The 12,361-nt window shown below is 42.6% G+C and overlaps 1 protein-coding gene across 2 annotated transcripts in view; it reads left to right on the forward strand.

Moving 5' to 3' along the window:
• LOC139583033 (mitogen-activated protein kinase kinase kinase 5-like) overlaps positions 1–12,361 on the forward strand; it is a 68,184-nt gene that overhangs the window by 19,085 nt on the left and 36,738 nt on the right. For both annotated transcript variants that reach the window (XM_071413708.1, XM_071413709.1), the window contains exons 3-6: positions 526–549; positions 6,026–6,219; positions 7,084–7,252; positions 7,816–7,922. In XM_071413708.1, coding sequence (XP_071269809.1) covers positions 526–549; positions 6,026–6,219; positions 7,084–7,252; positions 7,816–7,922 — 494 coding nt within the window. The remainder of the gene's footprint in view (positions 1–525; positions 550–6,025; positions 6,220–7,083; positions 7,253–7,815; positions 7,923–12,361) is intronic.

Genomic DNA, 12,361 nt, shown 5'->3' on the forward strand with positions numbered 1-12,361 from the left:
ATAAGTCATATTTGACAAAGTGTACCCGAACATAAATATTATGCCTGTAATCTTGATAAACTATATCCTCCATCTCAACCCACCTACACCCTGAAGTAAAAAGAAAAATGACTTTCTGTAGTGATTTTAACATATCCCTATCAGCCTGCAGTCTTCAAACTGTACCAGCTCCCTTATTGAGGGTTAAGAGTAACAATGGCTGCTGTGTTAACCGTTATAGATTGTTCAGAATAAAGAGACTCCATTGTGTACACGTGCTGAGGCTCAACCTCTTTTTAAAGTGCCTTTTGCCATGTTTAATATCTCCATGGTTGTTTGCTGGCCCTTAGCCTACACAATACGGCACTGCAAAATGAAATGTTAGTGCTGATGTATCCGCGTTTCTACTGGTTTTGTTTGCAAGTGCAGGAGTCCATTTATAGCTTGACTTAAGGATCGCTCTAGTGAACTGTGACCAATGTAATGTTTGTGATTTTCACCTACTATCCACAATGCAGTATTGACTTTTCGCTTTTTCTCTTGCAGGAGATCGTTTGCCAGAAGAACACTGTAAGTGCACAAACTCAACACTGTGTCTCTATTTCAAAGTTGTTATTGGCACACCTGTAACGGTCCTGACCTGTTTTATGTTGTTTTTGTATGTGTTTAGGTCAGGGCATGTGTTTTGGGTGGGCAGTCTATGTTATCTGTTTCTATGTTGGTTGTGGTTGCCTGGTATGGCTCTTAATTAGAGGCAGGTGTTTTGCGTTCTCCTCTAATTAAGAGTCATATTTAGGTAGGGTGTTCTCACTGTTTGTTTGTGGGTGATTGTCTCCTGTGTCGTCGAATGTATGTACCATACGGGACTGTTTGGCTGTTCGTTTATTTTGATGTCGTCTGTTTCCTGTCCGTGAGTTTACGTTTAGTTATGTAAGTTTATGTTCAGGTTTCGTCAACGTCGTTTTGTATATTTGAAAGTGTTTTGTTTCGTGTTGCCATCGTCGTGTTAAATAAAAAGATGGCTTATTTCCCTACTGCTGCATTTTGGTCTGATGATCCTTCTCTCCTCTCCTCGTCCGAGGATGAGGAGAGAGACAGCCGTTACAACACCTCTCTTGTCTCTTCCTTCTTTCACATTTCCTGTCTGAAGGTAAATGCAATAAACTGATTTTTACTCATGCCAACATTCAACAATGCAGCCATCGCTGGTACCATCAAACACTTTTCATTACCCAGTTCAATATCCCTCTAGTTTGGCTTTGTGCATTCTGCTGTGTGTACAGTGTCGTGTCTTTGGTATCGTTAAATTTAAGACTTTTAGTTTTATCATAGATTCCTGTAATTAGGGATTACGCGATCACTTTAGTAATAACGTAACTAATTAACTATGAATTCGAGGGCACCAGGGAAAGTTATTAGATTACAAAGTTATCATTTCCCAATATAACCTTTCAGATATTTCATATCTGATCAATGGTCTTCTAATTAATGATTGATTTACTCTACCTTACGTCAGTCTCATTCCAAACGTCGTAAATCGCTGATCTGCACGAACCCAGTCTTCACTATGAGTCATCCATACATCAATTGTCTTAAATCATTTATTTATTACTAACTAATTAATTCACAGAAATGCAAAACAAACTTAAAATAGTTACATGAAATGATGGGAGAAAATATGCCCTAGTGGGCTAAACCGGCATGGCGGTTTAATAAATGATTTAAGACAATTGATGTATGGATGACTCATAGTGAAGACTGGGTTCGTGCAGATCAGCGATTTACGACGTTTGGAATGAGACTGACTGTTAGACAAAGGGAAAGTTGCGTTCGACTAAGAATTCACTACAGAGTCCATAATTATAACAATTGACATGCTAATCCTTACACATGAACGCTCACTCATTCGGGAACAATTGCAATCAATATATATAGTTACGCTCGGTGTGTTGTCTTGATCGTTGGAGAGAAGTTAGTTTCTATTGGAGTGAAGTTAGTTTCTGTTGGAGATTCGTCGGTCTCTGTCTTGGCTATTGTGGATTGTTCAGAGGGACATTCGTTATAGAATGATTGTTTCGGCGGTTGTCTTTCTTCGCGTTCAATGATACCGAATTCCTAGCTGCAGACTAGAAGTCAATATCAAAGACTTGTTATGATTCGTATAAGAGTTTTAACCACGTGGTATAGAAAGTAATTCTACTCAACCTTCGTTCTCCTCCTTGGAGGATAAACATGGTCTGGGGTAATTTCTTAAGAGTTGGCTTTTATTCAGATAGCAGAGAGGGGTGGTCCCATGGTCTCTGACCCAACTGGCTCAGGGGCGGTCCTTGGATTTAGTTCAAATACAACCAAATAGTTCAAATAGTTCAAATACAATTGTATTTTCCTTCATTAAACAGTTCAAAATCATATTACACAATTATACAAACAGTATCATACTCACTCATTCATTTTATACAACAAACAGATGTTAACCTCATATCTGAGGTTATTATATAAACAGCGGTATGGCAATGTGGTCCCACAGTCTCACGTGAGTTTCCCATGTGGTGACAAATGGACATGTTCATAGCTGGACCTTCACCGATCATTCCTACTTTTTCCGGAACATGAAATCTGTTCGTACCTCAAGTTCTGTGAGGTGGAAGAGAATTCCTTTGTCCTGAAAGTTTACCCTCTCTCTTAATACTGTTTAGCCATGAGGAGATCCTCAGGAATTTACAACGTCTCTCTGTGATCACAGCATGGGTTGAAGGAGGAAAGGGGGAGGCAGGGAGAGGGGGATGGGGTTTGCTATACCCACGCAGGCAACGTCATGACAACAGTAAACTAAAGCATTTCCCCTTACTCAGAGAGTTTTCTAGAATAGCTGTACTTGGTTGACAGGCAGCCTTATCACCAGGGTGACTGGGGTGCTATGGAAAGCAGAGAGAAAACGAGAGAATGAGTTGACTCTCATTTCCGATTTCCTGCCTCCCTGCCGTCTGTAACACAGTGTCTGCCACTCCTTCTGCCTAGTGATAGCCAGGTCAGACAGGGAGGCACCACACTGTCTGTTTGTCTGTGTCCGTCTGTCTGGCTGGCTTTCTTATACAGAATAATACGATATGGTGACATTGATGCACTGTGGCATGAGGGGGAAAAAGCTGTGAGGTTGAGGCAAGGGCATGGACAGGGGGCCTCCTCAGCAGCTATGGGCCGCCTGCCGGGCTGGTGCTGCCTGTAGGGCTAATGGGAGCGACAGGGTTGCCCTCCTCAAGCTTAGCTGGCGTAATTGACTTTACGAAGTGGAATAAGGTGGCTTGGTGCTCCAGGAAGCAGGTTGATGGCTGATCGGTGTGTTGCGACAGAGCATTACAGTGAGAGTCCACTACCGCCATCCATGACTGACTGTCTTTCTCTAGTTGTATCTACACACCACGCCCCTTCTCTCTGCTCTGAGAGAACAAATACACCACGCCCCAGAAGGATATGACACATTAGTGGCACTCTGACCAAGGGGTTATATCACATGGTACACCACTAATCAGAACAAATTCCTGGATTGTTTTATGGCTGCAGCCAGCCGGGCGGTCATACAGGTATTAGGGCTAACGATTAATGTTAAGTCATTACTCACACACACTACTTATTCCCGTCTACCCCTCCCCCTTTATGAATAGGTTAATCCTGTACTGCCTGACTGATATTTAACTCCTTAATTACCGTAATTACCGTGCTAACACCCCGGTCCCAAATGGCACTGTATGTATTCCCTATATAGTGCACTACTTTTTGTCCAGAGCCCATATGTAGTGCACTATGTAGAAAATAGGGTGTGATTTTGGGACACACAGCCAGTTTTCGGTTCCTTTCTGCTCCTTAAGATTGTTGTTTTGGAGACCTGCGTGCCACCTACTATTACCTAATACAGTCACAAACAAGAATCTAATGAGACTCAAACACAGGTGCTGCTGGGGTTGCCGGGGCAAAGGATGGCCCCTGGCGACTAAAACATTTATTATGATGTGTTGTCGTCATGTGATCCGCCGGGTCATGACTCACACAGTTTGTGTGGCTCAATATAGGACAGGAAGGATGTCGTAATCTGTGGATGCACCTAGCCGTGACAAGCCGCCACAGGTTATTTTGGAAAGTTATGGCATGACTAGTGATGTCATAAAAAACATGTGATTGCAGAAGAGGAAGCCGTTTTACTGTGGATCGTTCCAATTTCTACAGGCAGAACTTAACCCTCTGTTCACTTCCTTTTGTTACAAGTGTGAGTAGCAAGCATCCCAGGTGTGTTCTTGAAGATCAAAGTGATACAGAGAGATTCAAATATCCACTGACCGTGCAGACTCAGGATGTATCTGGGCAGCACAACAGATGTGGATCAGCAGAATCCCTTTTGTTTTTTTACTGTGGCCTACATGTTCAAGTATAATTTGGTCAGGATCCATCAACTTAAGCTTTTCTAGTGCTGAGTGTTGAGTATACTGTGAATAACAGACTACAATGACAGACATCAATGATAGATTTATTGGTACTCTCTACACCACATGCAAATACAGCTGGACAAGAGTAGTAAGACAGACCTGGTTTGAATTGGATTTCCATGAGCAACATGAATGGGAGTTTTAAGGGCAGCTCTGCCCTGAGGGCAGTGTGAGCAGTTCAGTCAAACAGATCCTAATGTCACTGTAATTACTGATGTGGATCTGTCCCCCAGGCCACCGGCTCTTCAGACAGACTCATTATGTCCAATTCTCCATGGGTACAACATCGCCATTGTCCCTGCAGATCAGGGTGGTAAATTACTAGCACAAAAAAAGGCCCATACTACTGTTCTTCCATTGTACAGTCAGGTCCAGAATTATTGGCACCCTTGATAAAGATTAGCAAAAGTACTGAGCTATATTGTATGCTACATGTTTTAATACTAATACAATTTCTCAGAGAAAGCGATTTTGATTAACAAGTAAAAATGTATTTTCTCAAAAAGAAAACTATTATTGGCACCCCTGTTTTCAATACCTTTCAATACCTCCACTTGCGAGGATAACGGCACTGAGACTTTTTCTCAAATGTTTTATGAGATGGAGAACACATTGGGAGGGATCTTAGATCATTCCTTCATACATAATCTTTCCAGATCCTTGATATCTTTCATCTGCGCTTATGGACTCCCCTCTTCAATTCAAACCACAAGTTTTCAATGGGGTTTTAAGTCAAAATGCAGATTTTGTGTTAAATGAACCATTTCCTTGTGGATGTTGATGTGTGGATGGCGTTATTGTCTTGCTGGAAGATCCACTTGCGGCCAACTTTCAGCCTCCTGGCAGAGGCAAGCAGGTATTTGGCTAAAATGTCCTGGAACTGGGTAAAGTTGATGATGCCATTGACCTTAACAAGGGCCCCAGGACCAGTGGAAGCCAAATAGCCCCATAACATCAATGATCCACAATAGGTATGGGGTTCTTTTATGCTTCTGAATTCTTATTTCGATGCCAAACCCACCACGGGTGTACGGGCCAAAGAGCTCTATTTTCATATCATCCTACAAATGTAAACGCATGGAGTTTGCTCAATGGCATTGGTACTTGGATTGGAAAGATTCTTTATGGAGTAGCGGTCTAAGATCTCTCCAAATGTGTTCTCCAATTTTATAAAACGTTTTACGAATTTACTCAGTGCCGTTATCCTCTCAATGGGAGGAAAATAAATATTACTTGTTACTTTATCGGAGTTATTTTATTAGTATAAAATAATATAATTTCCTATTTTTTTGTATATAATATAGCTCACTAGTTGTGTTATTTTTTTGCTCATCTTTATCAAGGTTGCCAATAATTCTGGACCTGCTCATGCAGTCAATAGGGCATGTAAGGGGATGCTCTGTTGCTGTTCTCAATTTCTCCAGTCTTCATATTGGGGTAGACTTTACCGAGCAAACTAAACCAAGTATTTGTGATATTTAGCTATTTGACGCATGTCTGACACTGACACATCAAACCAACTCTACATGCACCAAAACCCAAAATGTTGTTTCTGCTTTTTCCCCCAGACATGCTCAGCCAACTACAGCTTCATCCCATACATGGTGACGCCCCACAACAAGGTGTACTGCTGCGAGAGCAGCCTGATGAAGGGCCTGACGGAGTTGATGCAGCCCAGCTTCGAGATGCTGCTGGGGCCCATCTGCATGCCCCTGCTGGACCGCTTCGTCCAGCTGCTCAAGGTGCCACAAGCCAACTCCTGGTGAGTAGCAGAGAAGTGTTTTGGGTTAGGTGCTGGGCCAGCTAGCCCATAGGTCCAACACCTGGTGAATAGTATAGGTTTGGGGTAGATAGTGGCTTGGGAGTTTGTCGGTTAGACACTGGGCCTAAGACCAGCCCAGAGGTCTACATTCAGCCTGGCTTGATTTGTAGAAGTCACATGTTTCTTCTCTCACCAAGCTGTAGTGAAACAGGTGTCATCTCACTAGGGAGGTAAGTGTGGTACTGTAGTTGGGAATGAGTTGTGAACACGCATGACAAGGTGATTATTACAGAGCTGTTATTGCCAGCAGGGGTGTATTACAGTGACCTAGCGTGTACTGGTTTTTGTGTTGTCTTGTGTAATTTTCTGTGGTTGATTATGCAATATGGATGTCTAGCTGATGAAGTGCGATAGCCCTTTGTGTCGGATATTGCACTTCTTGAGTATTCCTCAGAAGACATTGTATTATACAACTCACTCATTTTATATTTTTGAAATAGCGTTGCAACATATTGGCTTGCATAGCAATCTCAGTTTTAATGTTAGCTTGACTTAGTTATGTCCTAATTTTTTAGGGGTTTCTCTCTGCCAATATTCAGCATCACTGCCTCTCTTCCAGGAATAATGAGTCATGCTTTAGAGAGCTGAGAGAATTTGCTCTTTGGATGAATGTTTTGTCTCCTGGAAATGTGCTGCACCTAGTGCAGTGAAGAAGACATTGAAGGGGCTCTTTTCCCAATACCTATTTCCCCAGAAAATCATACCAAGACATAGCAATGGGTTCTTTGCAGAAAATGTTGATTTCATGTTGATTTCTAGTGTGAAATAACATATTTATGAGTCTCTCTGTTTCCCCTTTTGTAGCCAATACTTCAGAGAAACCATTCTCAACGAGCTCCGGAAAGCGCGGGAGTTGTTCACGGGGTCGGAGCTGGCCTCAGAACTCAGCCGTATTCAACAACGATTGGACAACGTAGAGTGCCTTTCAGCTGACATTGTCATCAACCTGCTTCTGTCCTACAGGGACATCCAGGTACATGTTACCCTCTTTTACGCTTGTCGAATGCTGCTGGCAGAGTCACTTTAGGCAGACTGCAATGCCTCAGCAGACAGCATAAATGTGTTAGGGCCTCCCTTGGCTACTAGAGGCATTTCAGAAGGACTACCTGCCTGTGGAATGCTGCAGGCTAAGCTTTTTGTCATCTTTCTGTGGCTAATCGTAAGGCTACTGCACTCCGGTCCGTTCTCTCTGCATTGCGATGCCATTCACCCTACAGGCTCCCATCCCGCCAGCCATAGCAGCCACCAGCCACATTTAATAAATGATACAAAAGACCAGAACTACAAGGAGAAAGTGAATTATTGAATATGTTTTGGATAAATATATACTGGACAAGAAATGGTGGAAGAGAGGACATTTTAATTATTGAACTACTTGAATAAGCCAACAGTGTCCTTCCCAGGTGCAGTGAAGTGACTTTGTAAGGGAACAAGAACATAGACAGGTTTCATGTTAACGATAGCAACCAAGATGGCTGAGTGGGTACATTATCTTTAGTCCAACAATCTGTTTTTCTGTGTTTGTATGTAATGTAGGATTATGAATCTATAGTGAAGCTGGTGGAGACCTTGGAGAAGCTTGCTACATTCGACCCTGTGGCCAATCCCCATGTCAAGTTCCACTATGCCTTTGCACTGAATCGGTAAGACCCCGAGTATGTCACACCTGGTTTGTCTACACACGCACACACTCACACCCTCACACACAGATGCACACACAGACGCATGCATGTGCTAAACATGTGTGTCTGTGCTCTGGGTCGGAACATCACAGATGTTCAGCTTGGAAAGTATTTTACTGCTTGCTCTTTAACATGCTGCCTCTCTTGTCACTGGTTCTCCTACATGCTACAACGCAACACTGGTGTCTAGCCAGTTAGGATAGCATTTTGCTGCATTTATCAGTGGTGGAAAAAGTACCCAATTGTCATACTTGAGTAAAACTAAAGATACTTTAATGGAAAATAACTCACGTAAAAGTGAAAGTCACCCAGTAAAATACTACTTGATAGAAGTCTAAAAGTATTTGGTTTTACACATAATTAAGTATCAAAAGTAAATTTAATTGCTAAAATATACTTAAGTATCAAAAATAAAAGTATAAATAATTTCACATTCCTTATATTAAGCAAACCAGACGGCACCATGTTCTTTTTTTAATCTTTTTTTTTACAGATAGCCAGGGGCGTGCCCCAACACTCAGACATCCTTTAGAAACGAAGCATTTGTGTTTAGTGAGTCTGCCATTTCAGAGGTAGTAGGGATGACCAGGGATGTTCTCTTGATAAGCATTCAACATGCAACTTGTACTTTTGGGTGTCAGGAAAATGTATGGAGTTAAAAGTACATTATTTTCTTTAGGAATGTAGTGAAGTAAAAGTTGTCCAAAATATAAATACCGCAAAAAACAACCTAAGTAGTACTTTAAAGTATTTTTTACTTAAGTACTTTACACCACTGCATTTTATACCCTCAAAGAAACACATTAAGAAACCTGTTGCACATTCTTTGCATAATTGAATGGCTCAAAAATTAAGATGGTTGCCATGAGTCTGTGTGCTGGTTTAGACAGCAGCCTCTTTGTTCACAATTTCCCCAACTGGATGTGGTTCATGACTCAGCAGTTTAGTACACCATTGCAAAAACTTGCCACTATCCTGCAATAATGAAGCATGAATGATGAGAACTAAACCTGTCTGAAAAGCAGTGTTTTCTGTTGAGTCATTGCGTTACAGGGAAGTGCTAGAGTTAGTTGAAGCTTTGCCTGTTGCACAATCCCTCCCCCCCTCCACGTTTGCCTATTGCATGACTGGAGTGGGCTAGGCTGACTCACTGCTTAGCTTCACCCCCCCCCCTCCAGTTGCCCTTCAGCGGTACTCTGGTATTGAAGTGAAAGCTGGTGAGAGGAAATAGCTTCCCGTTCTTATGCTTATTTAGCATCCATCTCTATGGCTCTGTTGAGATCCATATTAGTGTGCCCATGCCAACTAAGTTATTCCGGCCACGAGGCTCACACTGGGATGCTGTTCGGCTGCCTTGTGAAAGAACCTGTGGAGACTTTGTTGTCCCCCTTTGGGGCGCAAAGAAAAAGGGATAAAGAGGAAGCATAAGAAAACTGAAAGACAATGTATGTTCAAAATAGAATGGGATCCGAGGGAGGAATAGAATTTGGCTCCCGTTCGCTTGGTAAAGCAGCAGTACAGTATGGATTACGAATGACTGCTGACAGATAAAGTGCTTGGTCATTACTGCGTGCGTTACTCCAGTTCTCGCTAATACCCTTAAACCCAGACAGTCCAACACAGGAGTTAGTTGGCCAGGTCTGTAGGGAGGTAATTGAACCCACTACCCTCATGAAATTTAATCTACAGCCTTTTGACGTCTTCCTCTCTGCCAAGACATAGCGCGTTGGTGTTACACACACACACACACAAACACACACACACCGGCTTGTCTCATGTTTATTCATCACCCTCTCTCAGTGTAGACCATAAGAGAGAGAGACACACCCAGACAAACTCCCAGGACAGTGCATTCGGAAAGTATTCACACCCCTTGACTTTTTCAAATTTGTTACGTTACAGCTTTATTCTAAAACGGATTACATTGAAATTTTGTGTCACTAGCCTACACATAATACCCCATAATGTCAAAGTGGAATTATGTTTTTAGAAATGTTTACAAATTAATTAAAAATGAAAAGCTGAAATGTCTTGAGTCAATAAGTATTCAACCCCTTTGTTATGGCAAGCCTAAATAAGTTCAGGAGTACAAATTTGCTTAACCTTTTACTGCAGTGGGACAGGGACACACAGAATGTTTCTTGGTAGTCGTAAACAAATCTACTTTGAAACAAAACTATACACCTCACACACATGGTTATGGGCTTAATAAAAGAAGACACCTGTGCCATGTCAGATATAGAGTTGCAATGTATTCAATTTTGAGTTTGCATCCCAATATTACACTTTATATACAGTACATCACAGAAGACTGAAATATAACAAAAGTGTTTGACATAGAAACACTGGATTTTCTGTGCTTCAAAAATAAGTATATTTTATTAATTATGAAATTATGAAAAATATGAATAAGATTCCACCCATGATGTCACAAGAGGGTGATTTGGTCATTTGACTGCAGGAACTAACAAGTCACATAATAAGTTGCATGGACTCACTTTGTGTGCAATAATAGTGTTTAACATGATTTTTTAATGAATAGCTCATCTCTGTACCCCACACATAAAATTATCTGTAAGGTCCCTTAGTCGAGCAGTTAATTTCAAAGACAGATTCAACTACAAAGACCAGGGAGGTAAAGAAAATAAAAAACAGACATCGATATTCCTTTTCAGCATGGTGATGTTTTTAATTACACTATGGATGGTGTATCAATACTACAATACAGTCACTACAAAGATACAGGTGTCAACATGGTTGTTGTCCTTGATGATCTTTTTGGCCTTCCTGTGACATCGGGTGCTGTAGGTGTCATGGAGGGCAGATAGTTTGCTTCCCGTGATGCGTTGTGCAGACCGCACTACCCTCTGGTGAGCCTTGCGGTTGAGGGCGGTGCAGTTTCCGTACCAGGCTGTGATACAGCCCGACATGATGCTCTCGATTGTGCATCTGTAAATGTTTGTCAGGGTTTTGGGTGACAAGCCACATTTCTTCAGCCTCCTGAGGTTGATTAGGTGCTGTTGCGCCTTCTTCACAACACTGTCTGTGTGGGTGGACCATTTCAGTTTGTCTGTGATGTGTACCGAGGAACTTAAAACTTTCCACCTTCTCCACTGCTGTCCCTTCGATGTGGATAGGGGGGTGCTCCCTCTGCTGTTTCCTGAAGTCCACAATCATCTCCTTTGTTTTGTTGACGTTGAGTGAGAGGTTGTTTTCCTGACACCACACTCCGAGTGCCTTCACCTCCTCCCTGTAGGCCGTCTCGTTGTTGTTGGTAATCAAGCCCACTACTGATGTGTCATCTGCAAACTTGATGATTGAGTTGGAGGCGTGCATGGCCACGCAGTCGTGGGTGAACAGGGAGTACAGGGCATCCAGCTTGATGATGACCTTGGAGGGTACAATGGTGTTGAATGCTGAGCTGTAGTCAATGAACAGCATTTTTACATAGGTATTCCTCTTGTCCAGATGGGATAGGGCAGTGTGCAGTGTGATAGCGATTGCATCGTCTGTGGACCTGTTGGGGCGATATGCAAACTGAAGTGGGTCTAGGGTGACAACAGACTGGGATAGGGAGCGATTGAACATGTCCGTAAACACACCAGCCAGCTGGTCTGAGCATGCTCTGAGGACGCGGCTAGGGATACCGTCTGGGCCAGCAGCCTTGCGAGGGTTAACACGTTTAAATGTTTTACTCACGTCGGCCACTGAGAAGGAGAGGGCGCAGTCCATGTTAGTGTGCCGCGACGGTGGCACTGTATTGTCCTTAAAGCGGGCAAAGAATGTGTTTAGTTGTCTGGAAGCGTGATGCTGGTGTCAGTGACGTGCCTGGTTTTCTTTTTGTAGTCCGTTATTTCCTGTAGACCCTGTCACATACGTCTCGTGTCTCAGCCGTCGAATTGCGACTCCACTTTGTCCCTTTACCGGCATTTCGCTTGTTTGATTGCCATGCAGAGGGAATAATTACACTGTTTATATTCAGCCACATTCCCAGACCTCTTTCAATGGTTAAATGTGGTGGTTCGCGCTTTCAGTTTTGCCCAAATGCCGCCCTCCATTCACGATTTCTGTTTAGGGTAGTTTTAATATTCACAGTGGGAGCAACATCTCCAAGGCACTTCTTTATAAACTCACTAACCAAGTCAGCGTATAGATCAATGTTGTTATCTGAGGCTGACCGAAACAAATCCCAGTCCACGTGATCAAAACAATCTTGATGCGTGGATTCTGATTGGTCAAACCAGCGTTGAGTGGTTCTAGTCACTGGTACATCCTGTTTGAATTTCTGCCTATAAGACGGTAGGAGCAAGATTGCGTCGTGGTCGGATTTGCCGACATAGAGTCCAGTGAAGTTCCTTGAGGGCCGTCTTGGTATCTGCTTGAGGAGGAATGTACACAGC

Source organism: Salvelinus alpinus, chromosome 8 (assembly GCF_045679555.1).
Source record: "Salvelinus alpinus chromosome 8, SLU_Salpinus.1, whole genome shotgun sequence".
NCBI lineage: Eukaryota > Metazoa > Chordata > Actinopteri > Salmoniformes > Salmonidae > Salvelinus > Salvelinus alpinus.